Raw genomic sequence first — 17,136 nt, 5'->3', positions numbered from 1 at the left:
CGGTGACGTCTTGGGGTGAAGAGTCACAGTTCACATGTTACGTTCAACGCGCGCACGTTTGAAAGTGTCATGGCGGAGTCCACAGGCGCGCTGTGAAAATATTATAAACGGATCGATTCTGTTGTAATAGTTTATTCTAATTGACTCTACCATACAATCCAGTAAAATGGCATCTACTGCGGCAGGGAAACAGAGGATACCGAAAGTAGCGAAGGTAGCGAAAAGTTTAAAAACAGCTAACGTTAGCTAGGGAACTTATAATATGGCCTAGCCAGGTAACGTTAGCTAGCTAACCATAACAAGACAAGTGCTTTGTTTTGGTACGAATGTAGGTTACTTCTAGCTACATTAAACGAACGAAAAGGTAGCATGCTATGTAAGAACTGCTATTTTGTATTTATTTAACTAATGTAGATTACTCTATCGAGAAATCTGACCCAACTGTGTGCGAGGAAGGGCTAGCTAGCTAATTATTTAAAGTTTATGCCAGCTAACTAAACGAACTGTTTACATTTGGAACATGTACTACCTATGTAGCCAACTAGTATTGTCTTCAATCAACTAGTTTCATCCAATTCCAAAATAACTTCTTAATTTGTGCTGTGAAGGTGAAAAACAAAGCTCCTGCAGAGGTACAAATCACAGCTGAGCAGTTGCTCAGGGAGGCAAAGGAGAGGGAGCTCGAGCTTCTGCCACCGCCACCCAAGCAAAAGATCACTGATGAAGAGGAGTTGAACGATTACAAGTTGAAGAAGAGGAAGGTAAGACCCCAAGTGACACATGAACTACACTTCAGACTTCAGTCTTACTGTTGGTATTCTGTTGGGTGTGCCAACCAGACAGTTTCAACATTCTCAGTTGTCTGCAAATCTTGTGTAGTGCACAGTAGTAAATATATTGATCTAATCAGATACAAACTGGACTTGACTCCTTCTCTTAGGGATTTGAAGACAACATCAGAAAGAACCGTACTGTTATCAGCAACTGGATAAAATACGCTCAATGGGAGGAGAGCCTGAAAGAAGTCCAGAGGTAAGTTAATGCTTGTCAATGTCGCTGTGAAGCTGATTCTTGTGATTCATACATATGTGGTCTAATGTGAATGTAGATGGATTTTGACAGGGATAATTGTTGTATATGGAATCCGATGTGAATGTTATAGATGGAGTTTGACTGGGATACATGTTATCTGAGCTCTTTTTTTTTTATACACGCCCCAGGGCTCGCTCTATTTACGAGCGTGCTCTGGATGTAGACCACCGAAATATAGCTCTGTGGCTGAAGTATGCCGAGATGGAGATGAAGAACCGGCAGGTGAACCACGCCCGCAACATCTGGGACAGAGCCATCACCATCTTGCCCCGTGTCAACCAGTTCTGGTACTTAACAACTTTACCTCTCCTAAACTGAGCATATCTGGTTAAAAAAAGTTTAGGTATTAAAAAAAAGCATGATTTTGTCGCTCATCTGTTCTTTTGCTGCTTTCCCCCTTTCAGGTACAAATACAGTTACATGGAAGAAATGCTGGGCAACATCGCTGGCTGCAGACAGGTGTTTGAGCGCTGGACAGAGTGGGAACCAGAGGAACAAGCCTGGCACTCTTACATCAACTTTGAGCTGCGCTACAAGGAAGTCGACAAGGCCCGCTCCATCTATGAGAGATATATCCTTTTGATGGGAAGTGCTTAAAGCAATTACTTTCTACAATGTATTAGCAAATGAGTTGTGGTTGCTGACTGTAGATATGCATTATTCATTAACAGGTGTTTTATTCTAACAGACTCATCTAACATTTGTAATGATGCATTGCCTTTGGTAGTGGTATTACCTTCATGCCTGTAGAGTGCATCTCTCTCTTTTAATTTTTTTTTTTTAAGCTCCTTAACTCCAGTGCACTTGTGATTGTCCACCCTGATGTGAAGAATTGGATTAAGTACGCCCGTTTTGAAGAGAAGCATGGCTACATCGCCCATGGAAGGAAGGTGTTTGAAAGATCAGTGGAGTTCTTTGGCGAGGAGCATGTTGATGAGAACCTCTTTGTGGCCTTCGCCAGATTTGAAGAGAAACAGAAAGAGGTTTGTAAATCTGACACTTTTAACCATGTCAGTTTTATTCCCACATGTTTATAGTGTTCTCCAACTGTGGTCAACAGAACAACACAACTTTTCTCCCCCTTGTGTCTTAGTTTGAGAGAGTTCGAGTCATCTACAAATACGCCCTGGACAGAATTCCCAAGCAGCAGGCTCAGGAGCTTTTCAAGTTCTACACTGTGTTTGAGAAGAAGTTTGGAGACCGGAGGGGAATCGAGGACGTCATCGTCAGCAAGAGGAGATTTCAGTATGAAGAGGAGGTCAAGGTAAATTAAACCTATGGAGATTCACAAAGATTTCATCCCAAAATAATCCATTAAAACAATATCTATCCACTAATGGCTTGTTATTGGATTGGGTTTTTCTTCCTGTATAGGCAAGCCCACACAATTATGACGCATGGTTTGATTACCTACGCCTGGTGGAGAGTGACGCGGATCCTGACACTGCCAGGGAGGTCTATGAGAGAGCCATCGCCAATATCCCTCCTATACAGGAGAAGAGGCACTGGAGAAGATACATTTACCTGTGGATAAACTACGCTCTATATGAAGAACTGGAGGTCAAGGTAGACCTACATTGCATCCTCTGTGTTTAAATAATGGCTATTAGGGATGTAACGATTCACCAGTATGCATCGGTCCCGATCCAAATGTAGCATGCATCGGTCAGAAAATCAATCTAAAAGTTACGAATCACTGATTCATTAACAGTTTTTTCTCTCATATAACTTTCTTTCTACCTTCCAAAAATACACATGACTAAAAGTATGTGGACACCTGCTCATCGAACATCTCATTCCAAGATCATGGGCATTAATATGGAGAGGTCCCCCATTGCTGCTATAACAGCCTCTACTTTTCTGGGAAGGCTTTCCACTAGATGTTGGAACATTGCTGCTGGGATTTGCTTACATTCAACGACAAGAGTATTAGTGAGGTCGGGCACTGATGTTGGGCGATTAGGCCTGGCTCACAGTCAGCATTCCAATTAATCCCGAAGGTATTTGATAGGGTTGAGGTCAGAGTCTGATCTCGACATACCATATTTGTATGGACCACTCTTTGTGCACGGGGGCATTGTCATGCTGAAAAAGGAAAGGGCCTTCTCCAAACTATTGCCACAAAGTTGGAAGCACAGAATCGTCTAGAATGTCATTGTGTGCTGCAGCGTTAAGATTTCCCTACCTATCATCCGCCAAACCCAGATTTGTCCGTCAAACTGCCAGATGGTGAAGCGTGATTCATCACTCCAGAGAACGTGTAACATGTTTCCACTGCTCCAGAGTCAAATGGCAGCGAGCTTTACACCACTCCAGCCAACACTTGGCATTGGTAGATGGTAGATGTCTAGTCTCCCTTATGGCCCTAATCTGATAGTGGTAGATGTCTAGTCTCTTTTATGACCCCAATCTGATAGGTGGTAGATGTCTGGTCTCTTTTATGACCCCAATCTGATAGGTGGTAGATGTCTGGTCTCTTTTATGACCCCAATCTGATAGGTGGTAGATGTCTGGTCTCTTTTATGACCCCAATCTGATAGGTGGTAGATGTCTGGTCTCTTTTATGACCCCAATCTGATAGGTGGTTGATGTCTGGTCTCTTTTATGACCCCAATCTGATAAGTGGTTGATGTCTGGTCTCTTTTATGACCGCAATCTGATAGGTGGTTGATGTCTGGTCTCTTTTATGATCCCAATCTGATAGGTGGTTGATGTCTGGTCTCTTTTATGACCCCAATCCGATAGGTGGTTGATGTCTGGTCTCTTTTATGACCCCAATCCGATAGTGGTAGTGGGGTGGTTGATGCCTAGTCTCCCTTATGGCTCAGATCAGGTGCCTACATACTAGTATAGACTGTGGACATACATCATTTACACACACAGAGAAGTCAGCTCAGATATGCCCAGCTCATGAGCTTCATCAGCAGCAGATATGAATTTAGAATGGAAAATGAATGTGTTTATGCAACAAATGATAGTGCATCCAACCGAATCACATCAATTCGTTCTCTATTCAAACCAAATTGTTTCAAACGAAAACGTATCATTCCTGTACCTAGATACGTATCGAATCCTCTTGAAAGGGAAAGATGCACATCCCTATTGGTTGTGATTCTCACATTGCTAAGTGTGACATTGTGCATAGCCAGTGGATTTCAGTGCTTATTGTGTTGATTGGCAGGACCCAGAGAGAACAAGGCAGGTGTACCTGGCATGTCTGGATCTCATCCCTCACAAAAAGGTATCGGTAGTTTTCAATGTTTACGATCAATGGCACCTCTGTTTCTGAAATGGGGTTTAATAAAACATTTGATATGGAACAAAAAAACATTCATCAACAAATCATCAAACTTATTACTTTGTTTCTTTCCTCATAGTTCACGTTTGCCAAGATGTGGCTACTCTACGGACAGTTTGAAATCCGCCAGAAGAACCTCCAAGCTGCTAGACAAGGCTTGGTAAGGTTCCTACTGTTGATGATTTATGTTTTTCATTGTGATACTTCAAACTTGAAATGTTCTGTCATTTGGCCTTGTCCCTCTCCCCAGGGCACAGCCATTGGTAAATGTCCAAAGAACAAGCTGTTTAAGGGCTACATTGAACTGGAACTGCAGCTCAGAGAGTTTGACCGATGTAGGAAGCTTTATGAGAAGTACCTGGAGTTTGCCTCCGAGAACTGCACCACCTGGATCAAGTTCTCTGAGCTGGAGACCATCCTGGGAGACACAGAGAGAGCCCGGGCCATCTTCGAGCTGGCCATCGGACAGCCACGACTGGACATGCCAGAGGTCAGGCTCAAAAACGTTCACCCTGGGCATTTATTTACGCACTGTATTGGCTTTCTACTTTCAGCATGTCTGAAGACACCCTTCACGTGAAAAGTATTGTAGTGAAAACTAATTGAAATACCACTGAACAGTATTTTACTTTCAAATGTTTTATTTTAACATCTTAGGTGTTGTGGAAGTCCTACATCGACTTTGAAATCGAGCAGGAAGAGTATGACAACACCAGAGGTCTCTACAAGAGACTGTTGCAGCGCACACAGCACGTCAAGGTGAGAGCTGTCCCTTTAACCTTAGTAACTGTCTTGCTACCAACGGTCCCATACTACATTACTCACCTGCCTAATACTCACTGTGGCGCAGTAACTCATCAAACAATATTTGATCATTTTGTCAAATGTGTTACCCTGCAGGTCTGGATCAGCTATGCCCAGTATGAGCTGTCCATAGATACCTCTGACCGGCTGCAGAGGTGTAGGGGGATCTTTGAGGAGGCCAACAAGGGCCTGAGGAGCTGTGAGGAGAAGGAGGAGCGTCTGATGCTGCTGGAGTCTTGGAAGGAGTTTGAGCAGGAGTTTGGCTCAGACACAACCAGGGAAAGGGTGAAGAAACTGCTGCCGGAGAAGGTGAAGAAGAGGAGAAAGCTCACGGCAGAGGACGGGGTAAGTAGTGTTTCTCTTCGTCTTATCATACCAATCCAACATCAATTCATTACCCTTGTTTATGTGTTGTGGTTCGGCTGATCACTAATTTACTTTTCATTTTGATCCATCAGTCAGATGCAGGGTGGGAGGAGTACTACGACTACATCTTCCCTGAGGATGCAGCGAACCAGCCCAACCTCAAGCTGCTTGCCATGGCCAAGATGTGGAAGAGGCAGCAACAAGAAGAAGAAGAAGAAGATGATGAAGAAGATGATGAAGAAGACGATGAAGAGGATGAGGAAGAAAACAATGGAGAACTGGATAGGGGTAAAGTGGAAGAAGTCAGGGGCAAAGAAATGGAGGGAGAAGAAAACGGAAGAGGGGAGAGAGGAATAGACAAAGAAATGACAGAAGATTTAGCATCACCATCATCAGAAAAGCCTATAGTCAGTGAGCCTGTGCCTGAAAAAGTCCTCAAGGAGAGCACATACGATGACAGAGATGTTTCTGATGAAAGCAGTAATGGAAGCAGCAGCAGCAGCAGCAGCAGCGACAATGATGGTGGTGAGAAACAGCCAAGGAAGAGCAATAAGGACTCAGTGAAAGATTAGCTTGTCTGGAGAAAAAAAAAATGTTTTACTCATTACAGATAGGGACAAGTTGTGGACCTCATCGGGTAATTTCTATTGCTTAAAAAGAAAGTGATTATTTTTCCATGTCTTTGTTTTATTAATTTACTGTGGTGCAATGACAGTGTAAATAAAAAAAAAAACACTTATCCAACTTTTTATTTATTTCAACCATAGAACTGACTGTTGTAACAAAGCAGCAGATACAGTATCATTACCCGGGTAAGTAATCATTTATTGAATTTGGATTAAAGTCCTTTCAATTCTATATTGCATTTCAAATTTCACATCAAACAGTGACTGACTCATTGTCATCAAAAATCATAGTTTCACAAAGGATAACTTAGATCTGCCAATATTATGTACAATGATATTCTCTAAGCTTTCACACATCACACCCTAAAAATAAAACAAGTCCTAATGACACTTTTCTCACTTAATTTTCTAATGTAGACTGTGTGGAAATATCGTAAACCCTACTGATTTTTACCATTTCTTAACCCTGCCTAACCATAACCTCAAATTAAGACCAAAAAGCAAATGTATGTTGTCATTAATTTTTACCATAGCCAATTTTGACTTTGTGGCTGTGGTAACTAGAGATAACTGAGAAATATAAATGTATTTGTTTTCAAAAGTGTCAGAGCCACCGTCTACTGTTATTCTATATCTTCTGGTCTGACAGGATGTGGTATAGGAATGATGGACTTCCTCTCGGTGTCTCTTGACAAGGCTTTCCTCATATCTGCAGAAAAGGACAAAGAGTGAGTACGTATCCACATAATGATTGTCTGAGTTACAGTAATGTTTACATTGATTTGAAGGGGTTCATATTACCATAGGCGTCTTCATCCGGTTCTCCATTGCTAGCAGAATAGTACTCTATCACGGTCCTGTAAACGCTGTAGCCTAGCTGTTTGTACATGTTCACCGCCACTTGATTGGAGACTCGCACAAACAGATCAACAAAGAACCCACCCTTCCTAAACAACAGTGAGGCAAAGAAGTAGATCTTTGCTGGTACGACAAACTGAAAATGATCAACACCGATCACTTACCGCAGACATTTTGTTGATATCGTTCATTACGAGAAGTAGTCTATACTAGAGAAATGTGAAGCTTTAAATTAAATATGTTTGCTAATATGGGGGATTGTTAATGGGACAATTGATGGCTACAACCATCAAATTATTAGTAGTAGTTTAAAGGATAATATTTAAAAAAGCGGTGCACATTAGTGTTATAAAACTATCGTTATATTTATCGTCATCACATCGATTCAGGCAATTTAGCACAATATGGATTTTTGTCCATGTCGCCCAGCTCTACTCTAACATGGTTATTGTTCAGTAGGGTACAAGAACTCAAAGGGTTTCTTATTGGACCAGGTAGTCCAGTGTTTCCCCAACTCCGTCCTGGGGACCCCAAGGGGTGCACATTTTGTTTTTTGCTCTGGTACGACACAGCTGATTCAAATGACAAACTCATCATCAAGCTTTGATTTGTGGAATCAGCTGTGTAGTTAGTACTAGTGCAAAACCCCAAAAGTGCACTGAGTCGGGGCCCCAAGACAGAGTTTGGGAAACGCTGAAGTACTACCTCTGTTTCAGTTCAAAAATAAATAAATTGCCAAATGAACACAACCCTGATCTTAGTAACCTGAAGCATTAGAAGTCAGCCCCACCTTTCTGAGATCTCCTCCAGCATCTCCATAAGCTTGGCTGCCAGTCCCAGTCTTCTGAACTCTGGGGCCACAGAGAGAGCTGTGACGTGGCCATGCCACTCTTCTCGCGCCACTGATCCCTCTGCCTTCCCCATGACTGAGGATAGTCAGAAGTGTCATTTTGATGGAAGCTACACAGAGTGTATGCCTTTGCTATTGCAATTATGTTTGCTATTGCATTTTCTCTAAAGCAATCATCACATTGCTAGGTGTGTATGACATGTAGGCCTACTCACTGTAACCCATCAATTCACCACCAGGGGCCTCTGCAACAATGAAGTACTCTGGCCAGTGGGCTAGGTACTGTAGGTAAAATGGGATTCCGTACTGTGAAAGAAAGTTAAGGAAAGCTTGTCTTCTCCTGATAACAAGACAAAGGCTAACGTTGCACTATCTGGGGTGTCTGTGCATGACGGTGGTATGTTATTACAATGCTGGGGAACAATTTGTACTGAAAGGATACAGTCTCTGTCAATGGATCCAGGTTTCTGTGAAGAGACAAACAAATACTGAGATGTTTCGTGCATTCAATGCAATGCCCCTATGAGGTGCAGCAGACTACACAGTTGAATCAGATGTCGTTACGCCCAACGTTATCGATCTAACTGTTAGCTAGCTGGCTCTAGTTAGCCAGCTAATCTTGGAAATCTTGCGTAGCTAGCTAGTGAGCTATTATGGTCCATGAAATATACCAAATAATGTATCTTATAATCAAGAGTTGACTAGTGTAAACCAGCTAACGTTAGCAGATAGTCTCAAACTATGCATCGCACTGTATGATAATTAACTTCTGGCTAGCTAGCTATACTTGCAACTAGCCAACAAACAATTGCTATTGTTCATTAAAACATAATGACGGTGTAGCTAGATGGGTAACCTAATTCAACATTATTATACAAAAATATCGAAATTAACTCACATGTTGTTGAATTTGAACAAATCATCGCATGTGAAAGCTCGTAATGTTGTCATTTTGCCTGTACAGTTGCCGCGTTCAATCCTAGTTGGAACAAGGACTCTCGGAAATATTGCACTTCCGGCACGTGTATAACTATATTACAAACACTTATAACTAGTCGGAAATGTCTGAGTTCCAACTAGTACACGAACATGGCAAAAGTGTCTGCGACCCTTCAACTTTAGCATCAACAAGAACAATGACGCCCTCCTTCGGCAGGGAGGTGTCATTGACTGTTTACTGCCATCTGCTGTTGGACTGAGAAAATAGCAGACTAACTTTAGTAGAACACAATATGTATATATTTTTTTACCTTTATTTAACTAGGCCGGTGTAGGCTGTCATTGTAAATAAGAATAAAAGTACAATATTATCATTAAGGTGTATGTTACAAGGTAACATACCAAGGGGGTATTGCATGAACATTCAGTGTGGAAGTGATAGCAGCCAGATGAATGAACCTTGGGAAATGGAACTGTGATGGACATTTGATAATTCTCATTTCCTTTTAAAATTGCGCGAGCCAGGATCCCAAGGCAAACATAATCTGGCAGTGGATGTCATAGGGCAGAGTTCTGGGGCTTTTGTCCAAAGAGTTTCAGCAGCTGTCTGAATATCCACCCCTTGGCAAGTGGACCATTGTGACTTCCATCAATGTGACTCCTATTAAATTTGAAAGGACCATGCCAACATATTTCTGCTTAAAAACACATTGAGTTGCTATTATATCTTCATTAAAGTTTTTCAGGATGATGCTGGCTACATTTCATCTGGACAATTCTACAAACCATTGTTCACAGATAGCCTTGGGGTTTGAATGTGTTTTTTTGTCTGGAAATGTTTTCATCATTAGGAAGAATTGACACTAAAACTAACTATGAATTAGTGTTATTTAAAATCGTCTACTGTGAAACGTGTCTTCTTTTGTTGTTTTAATCATTATAGAGTAGATAACTAAAACCAAACGCAAACTGTCCAGCAGTTTTAAGTCTTACTGTCGAAGGGGCAGAAAAAAACAATAACCAGAGTTGATTTGTCAGTGTGCTGAAATGTGGTTATCCCTCGCATTGTCTCTCTGTGTTACGGGAACTTGTGAGTGAAAAGCAATTCCATGTGGATCACAATGGTAAGGGGGCTTTCATCAATGTTAAATGATAGTTAAGGCGCCTTGACCTTTTCCCTAAGTTCTGATTCCTCCCTATATTCTTCATAAGATACAGTTGAAGTCTGAAGTTTACATAAATCAAATCAAATTTATTTATATTGCCCTTCTTACATCAGCTGACATCTCAAAGTGCTGTACAGAAACCCAGCCTAAAACCCCAAACAGCAAGCAATGCAGGTGTAGAAGTACGGTGGCTAGGAAAAACTCCCTAGAAAGGCCAAAACCTAGGAAGAAACCTAGAGAGGAACCAGGCAATGTGGGGTGGCCAGTCCTCTTCTGGCTGTGCTGGATGGAGATTATAACAGAACATGGCCAAGATGTTCAAATGTTCATAAAGGACCAGCATGGTCAAATAATAATAATCACAGACAGAACAGTTTAAACTGGAGCAGCAGCACGGCCAGGTGGACTGGGGACAGCAAGGAGTCATCATGCCAGGTAGTCCTGAGGCATGGTCCGTGGGCTCAGGTCCTCCGAGAGAGAGAAAGAAAGAGAATTAGAGAGAGCATACTTAAATTCACACAGGACACTGGATAGGACAGGAGAAGTACTCCAGATATAACAAACTGACCCTAGCCCCCCGACACAAACTACTGCAGCATAAATACTGGAGGCTGAGACAGGAGGGGTCAGGAGACACTGTGGCCCCATCCGAGGCCACCCCCAGACAGGGCCAAACAGGAAGGATATAACCCCACACACTTTGCCAAAGCACAGCCCCCACACCACTAGAGGGATATCTTCAACCACCAACTTACCATCCTGAGACAAGGCCGAGTATAGCCCACAAAGATCTCCACCACGGCACAACCCAGGGGGGGGGCGCCAACCCAGACAGGAAGATCACATCAGTGACTCAACCCACTCAAGTGACGCACCCCTCCTAGGGACGGCATGAAAGAGCACCAGTAAGCCAGTGACTCAGCCCCTGTAATAGGATTAGAAGCAGAGAATCCTAGTGGAGAAAGGGGAACCGGCCAGGCAGAGACAGCAAGGACGGTTCGTTGCTCCAGAGCCTTTCTGTTCACCTTCACACTCCTGGGCCAGACTACACTCAATCATATGACCCACTTGAAGTCTTCAGTAAAGACTTAAAGGTTGAGACCGAGTTTGCGTCTCTCACATGGGTAGGCAGACCATTCCATAAAAATGGAGCTCTGTAGGAGAAAGCCCTGCCTCCAGCTGTTTGCTTAGAAAATTAGGAGACCTGCGTCTTGTGACCGTAGCGTACGTGTAGGTATGTACGGCAGGACCAAATCAGAGCAATAAGTAGGAGCAAGCCCATGTAATACTTTGTAGGTTAGCAGTAAAACCTTGAAATCAGCCCTTACCTTGACAGGAAGCCATTGTAGGGAGGCTAGCACTGGAGTAATATCATCAATTTTTTTGGTTGTAGTCAGGATTCTAGCAGCCGTATTTAGCACTAACTGAAGATTATTTAGTGCTTTATCTTGGTAGCCGGAAAGTAGAGCATTGCAGTAGTCTAACCGAGAAGTAACAAAAGCATGTATTAATTTTTCTGCATCATTTTTGGACAGAAATGTTCAGATTTTTGCAATGTTACGTAGATGGAAAAAAAGCTGTCCTTGAAACAAACTTGATATGTTCTTCAAAAGAGAGATCAGGGTCCAGTGTAACGCCGAGATCCTTCACAGTTTTATTTGAGACGACTGTACAACCATTAAGGTTAATTATCAGATTCAACAGAAGATCTCTTTGTTTCTTGGGACCTAGAACAAGCATCTCTGTTTACACCTTAGCCAAATACATTTAAACTCAGTTTTTCACAATTCAATTTAATCCTAGTAAAAAATCACTGTCTAAGGTCAGTTAGGATCACCACATTATTTTAAGAATGTGAAATGTCCGAATAATAGCAGAAAGAATGATTTATTTCAACTTTTATTTCTTCCATCACATTCTCAGTGGGTCAGAAGTTTAAATACACTCAATTACTATTTGGTAACATTGCCTTTAAATTGTTTAACTTGAGTCAAACATTTTGGGTAGCCTTCCACACATTTCCCACAATAAGTTGGGTGAATTTTGGCCCATTCCTCCTGACAGAGCTGGTGTAACTGAGTCAGGTTTGAAGGCCTCCTTGCTCGCACATGCTTTTTCAGATCTGCCCACAAATTCTCTATAGGATTGAGGTCAAGGCTTTGTGATAGCCACTCAAATATCTTGTTGTCCTTAAGCCATTTTGCCACAACTTTTGAAGTATGCTTGGGGTCATTGTCCATTTGGAAGACCCATTTGCGACCAAGCTTTAACTTCCTGACTGATGTCTTGAGATGTTTCTTCAATATATCCACATAATTTTCCTACCTCATGATGCCATCTATTCTGTGAATTGCACCAGTCCCTCCTGCAGCAAAGCACCCCCACAACATGATGCTGCCACCCCTGTGCTTCACGGTTGAAAATGTGTTCTTCGGCTTGCAAGCCTCCCCCTTTTTCCTCCAAACATAAGATGGTCATTTTGGCCAAACAGTTCTATTTTTGTTTAATCAGACCATAGGACATTTCTCCAAAAAGTACAATCTTTGTCCCAATGTGCAGTTGCAAACTGTAGTCTGGCTTTTTTTTTATGGCAGTTTTGGAGCAGTGGCTTCTTCCTTGCTGAGCGGCCTTTCAGGTTACGTCGATTTAGAGTGGTTGAAAAACTATTTTTAATGACTGCAACCTAAGTGTATGTAAACTTCCAACTTCAACTGTAGTTAGAGGACCCACCAGAGGACACTCACTGACATCTCTACCATGGACCTGGTTGTTATTCAGCCTCATTTGGACTACAGGTGAACTCTTTCCCCTGACATTTTGTTCATTTATTTATTTACACAAACCAAACACAGTCAATTTGGTACATTTAGACTGTAACTAAATATGCTGTGATTGAACTGTATAGCCTATACAGATTGTGTACTTCCATAGACCTTGAAAGAAAATACACTTTTGGAAAGCTTGTTTTTACTCTGCTGCTACTCGCTATTTATTATCTAGTCACCTTACCCCTACCCAAAGTTGAGGTCGGAGGTTTACATACACTTCGGTTGGAGTCATTAAAACTAGTTTTTTAACAAACCCACAAATATCTTGTAAACAAACTATAGTTTTGGCAAGTCGGTTAGGACATCTACTTTGTGCACGACACAAGTCATTTTTCCAACAATTTGTTTACAGACAGATTATTTAACTTATAATTCACTGTATCACAATTCCAGTGGGTCAGAAGTTTACATATACTAAGTTGACTGTGCCTTTAAACAGCTTGGAAAATTCCAGAAAATTATGTCATGGCTTTAGAAGCTTCTGATAGGCTAATTGGCATCATTTGAGTCAATTGGAGGTGTACCTGTGGATGTATTTCAAGGCCTACCTTTAAACTCAGTGCCTTTTTGCTTGACATCATGGGAAAATCAAAAGAAGTCTGCCAAGACCTCAGAAAAAACATTGTAGACCTCCACAAGTCTGGTTCATCCTTGGGAACAATTTACAAACGCCTGAAGGTACCATGTTATATCTGTACAAACAATAGTACGCAAGTATAAACACCACTCTCCTTACGTGGCCTCCAACTGCTCTTAAATGCAAGTAAAACTAAATGCATGCTATTCAATCGATCACTGCCTGCACCTGCTCGCCCGTCCAGCATCACTACTCTGGACGGCTTAGAATACGTGGGCAACTACAAATACCTGGGTGTCTGGTTAGACTGTAAACTCTCCTTCCAGACTCACATTAAGCATCTCCAATCCAAAATTATATCTAGAATCGGCTTCCTATATCGCAACACAGCATCCTTAACTCGTGCTGCCAAACATACCCTCGTAAAACTGGCCATCCTACCGATCCTTGACTTCGTTGATGTTATCTATGAAATAGCCTCCAACACTCTACTCAACAAACTGGATGCAGTCTATCACAGTGCCATCCGTTTTGTCACCAATGCCCCATACACTACCCACCATTGCGACCTGTACGCTCTCGTTGGTTGACCCTTACTTCATACTCGTCGCCAAACCCACTGGCTACAGGTTATCTACAAGTCTCTGCTAGGTAACGCCCCCCCTTATCTCAGCTCACTGGTCACCATAGCAGCACTCACTCGTAGCACGCACTCCAGCAGGTATATCTCACTGGTCACCCCCAAAGCCAATTCCTCCTTTGGTCGTCTTTCCTTCCAGTTCTCTGCTGCCCATGACTGGAACGAACTGCAAAAATCTCTGAAGCTGGAGACACATCTCCCTCACTAGCTTTAAGCACCAGCTGTCAGAGCAGCTCACAGATCACTGCACCTGTACATAGCCCATCTGTAAACAGCCCATCTCAAAGTGCTGTACAGAAACACAGCCTAAAACCCCAAACGGCAAGCAATGCAGGTGTAGAAGCACGGTGGCTAGGAAAAACTCCCTAGAAAGGCCAAAACCTAGGAAGAAACCTAGAGAGGAACCAGGCTATGTGGGGTGGCCAGTCCTCTTCTGGCATAGTCATTCATTATCCTTACTTTGCTATCCTGTCCCAGTATGTTGAGGTGTGATAGTATGACCTGTGACCTCTGTCTGTCAGGTGTCTCTGAGCTGGAGTGAGGAGAGGGCCTGCTGATGAGGTGTCCCTCAAGGTGTCTGTGGCTGAGCTCGGGTCGCTGATGGGGATCTTGGTGGTGAATAAGGCCACACTGGCCACACTCACACCATGACATCACCAAAAAAACAGCATTAAAAACAGGAGTGAAAGTGACTGCCACAGACACTACCGTTCAAAAGTTTGGCAACTTCATTAACTAGTACCCGCAAAACACCAGTCTCAACATCAACAGTGAAGATGTGAGTCCGGGATGCTGGCCTTCTAGGCAGAGTTGCAAAGAAAAAGCCATATCTCAGACTGGCCAATAAAAAGAAAAGATTAAGAGGGGCAAAATAACACAGACACTGGACAGAGGAGTCTCCATCTTCACTGTTGACGTTGAGACTGGTGTTTTGCGGGTGCTACTTAATGAAGCTGCCAGTTGAGGACTTGTGAGGCATCTGTTTCTCAAACTAGACACTAATGTACTTGTCCTCTTGCTCAGTATTGCACCGGGGCCTCCCACTCCTCTTTCTATTCTGGTTAGGGCCAGTTTGCGCTGTTTTGTGAAGGGAGTAGTACACAGCGTTGTATGACAAGTTTCTTGGCAATTTCTCGCATGGAATAGCCTTCATTTCTCAGAACATGAATAGACTGACGAGTTTCAGAAGAAAGTTCTTTGTTTCTGGTCATTTGGAGCCTGTAATCGAACCCACAAATGCTGATGCTCCAGATACTAAGGTAGACCTCCACAAGTCTGGTCCATCAGTTTCATTGCTTCTTTAATCAGAACAATAGTTTTCAGCTGTGCTAACATAATTGCAAAAGGGTTTTCTAATGATCAATTAGCCTTTTAAAATTATAAACTTGGATTAGCTAACACAACGTGCCATTGGACCACAGGAGTGATGGTTGCTGATAATGGGCCTCTGTACGCCTATGTAGATTTTCCCTCAAGAAATCTGCTGTTTCCAGCTACAATAGTCAATTACAACATTATTATTATTATTTACAATGTCTACACTGTATTTCTGATCAATTTGATGTTATTTTAATGGACAAAAAAATGCTTTTCTTTCAAAAACAAGGAAACGTATAGGTGACCCCAAACTTTTGAACGGTAGTGTAAATCAGTAATATACTGTTTGCTTCTTGTTTTAATACAGTACTTGTCTTGGCTGTGCAGGGCTTAGTGGATTTCACTAACTCTTTGGTGGTGAGGTTGATGATATGGACCAGGACCAGGAGCCTCGGGAACGCAGGGACTTCCCCGAGACATGACTGTGGCTAGACAGCAACACAGGGTGATGGACAGGAGCCATGTTCTATAACACATACACCCGGGGTGGACACACTCCTGTAGCAAGGGGACAAAGAGACATGTGAATGAGTCATTTTAACATACTGTACATGCATTAATCCTACGTTTACCGACTACATGCCTCACTTTGTCTTTTCAACAGAGATTCTGCCACGGCTGAGTTCCCTCTAACTGTTCCAGACTGCATCACTTCCTGTGTAGCCACTGCCTTCATCATGTCTGCTGACCTGGGCATGGGCATCACTGAGATCCCTGCTGAGGTCATCACACACACACGCATCTGCATCATTGGCACCCTGTAAAGTCACTGTTTCTACTCTACTCTATGTACTCTTTTTTGTGTTTTCAGCTCAACATGTTCCAGGACATCTTCCTGTCCTTGAATCTACCTGTGTTCATAATCCGAGGCAAGCTGCTGCTTGTGGAGGTCACCTTCTTCAACTACCTGGAAGAGGAGCTTGAGGTTGCTGCCTTCACTGTAGTCAATGTCGCTCTCAGATGTCTGTCTGGCATAGCCACTTTGATATTATTTACTGTAACATATTCACAAATGTTATCCTCCTGTAGTGGAGAAGCATTCAGAACTAGAATGAACCCTTTTTGGTCAGTTTGTATTATCTTTATAATGATCACCGGCACTAAACACCTCTTGGGTCGTGCTAGAGGTATCTAAGCATTGAGCCCATTAATCCAACATGGATTTATCCCAGCACTATCACCACTATGTGGAGCAGGACACGAGACAGTCATTTTATCATAGTTCTAATCTGTAATATTGTTGCGACACGTCATGTTGTTTTTATCATATGGGGTAAAGAACAATTACATTTGTCTGTCCATACATTCCATGTATTTTAATCTGGGTGACTTCCCTCTCGTCTCTTTATTTTTCTCCTTGCTTTTTCTTATGTTCTGCTCGGTCATGGTGATATTTGCTCAGATTCACTCATTTAAGTTTGTCTTACCGGACAATGAGGATCTCTCTAAAGCCAGTACACACACAGTGTCTGTGGGGAGTCAGAACGGAACCTCTGTCCTATTTCCCATCAGGCCACTGGTCCTGGGGGAGATCCCCATCTCCTCTGTGGCCTCAGACGCCGTCCGCAAGATGGTTCTGGTCAATGTACAGAACAGATGAAAAGTTTCACTTTACTTCAATAAACTTAGAGGTCAGCGAAAGCAATTTCTCTTTTCTCCTAATTGGAGTATCAATTGAAGTTGTTAGTTATTTCAGCTGATACATCTGTGACTCT

At 42.5% G+C, this 17,136-nt stretch overlaps 2 protein-coding genes and 1 long non-coding RNA gene across 4 annotated transcripts; 2 read left to right on the top strand and 1 right to left on the bottom strand.

Annotated features, from left to right (window-relative positions):
* The first annotated feature begins 28 nt into the window (after window positions 1-28).
* Window positions 29-6,299, top strand: crnkl1 (crooked neck pre-mRNA splicing factor 1). The gene is made up of 14 exons (XM_035794496.2): window positions 29-214; window positions 609-761; window positions 941-1,032; window positions 1,221-1,379; window positions 1,497-1,663; window positions 1,897-2,075; window positions 2,186-2,356; window positions 2,467-2,658; window positions 4,274-4,333; window positions 4,470-4,550; window positions 4,641-4,880; window positions 5,048-5,149; window positions 5,291-5,539; window positions 5,653-6,299. Exons 1-14 carry the CDS (start codon window positions 167-169, stop codon window positions 6,130-6,132), a joined length of 2,373 nt encoding a protein of 790 aa, XP_035650389.1. The 5' UTR covers window positions 29-166; the 3' UTR covers window positions 6,133-6,299.
* Window positions 6,296-8,950, bottom strand: LOC118398790 (N-alpha-acetyltransferase 20). The gene is made up of 6 exons (XM_035794499.2): window positions 8,793-8,950; window positions 8,337-8,361; window positions 8,110-8,200; window positions 7,835-7,970; window positions 6,988-7,133; window positions 6,296-6,895 (listed from the first exon to the last, which is right to left on the bottom strand). The coding sequence occupies exons 1-6, from the start codon at window positions 8,843-8,845 to the stop codon at window positions 6,810-6,812; spliced, it is 537 nt and encodes a 178-aa protein (XP_035650392.1). The 5' UTR covers window positions 8,846-8,950; the 3' UTR covers window positions 6,296-6,809.
* Window positions 6,835-16,857, top strand: LOC127909463 (uncharacterized). 2 transcript variants are annotated; one of them, XR_008071228.1, is made up of 3 exons: window positions 6,835-6,914; window positions 15,749-15,866; window positions 16,026-16,857. It is a non-coding gene; the product is annotated as an uncharacterized LOC127909463 (long non-coding RNA). The 2 variants fall into 2 exon arrangements; XR_008071229.1 differs by having other exon boundaries at window positions 15,729-15,866.
* Window positions 16,858-17,136: the final 279 nt, after the last annotated feature.

This window comes from Oncorhynchus keta, chromosome 19 (assembly GCF_023373465.1).
Source record: "Oncorhynchus keta strain PuntledgeMale-10-30-2019 chromosome 19, Oket_V2, whole genome shotgun sequence".
Taxonomy (NCBI): Eukaryota; Metazoa; Chordata; class Actinopteri; order Salmoniformes; family Salmonidae; genus Oncorhynchus; species Oncorhynchus keta.
The sequence above is the reverse complement of the archived record's forward strand: the minus strand, read 5'-3'. Positions and strand labels throughout refer to the sequence as shown.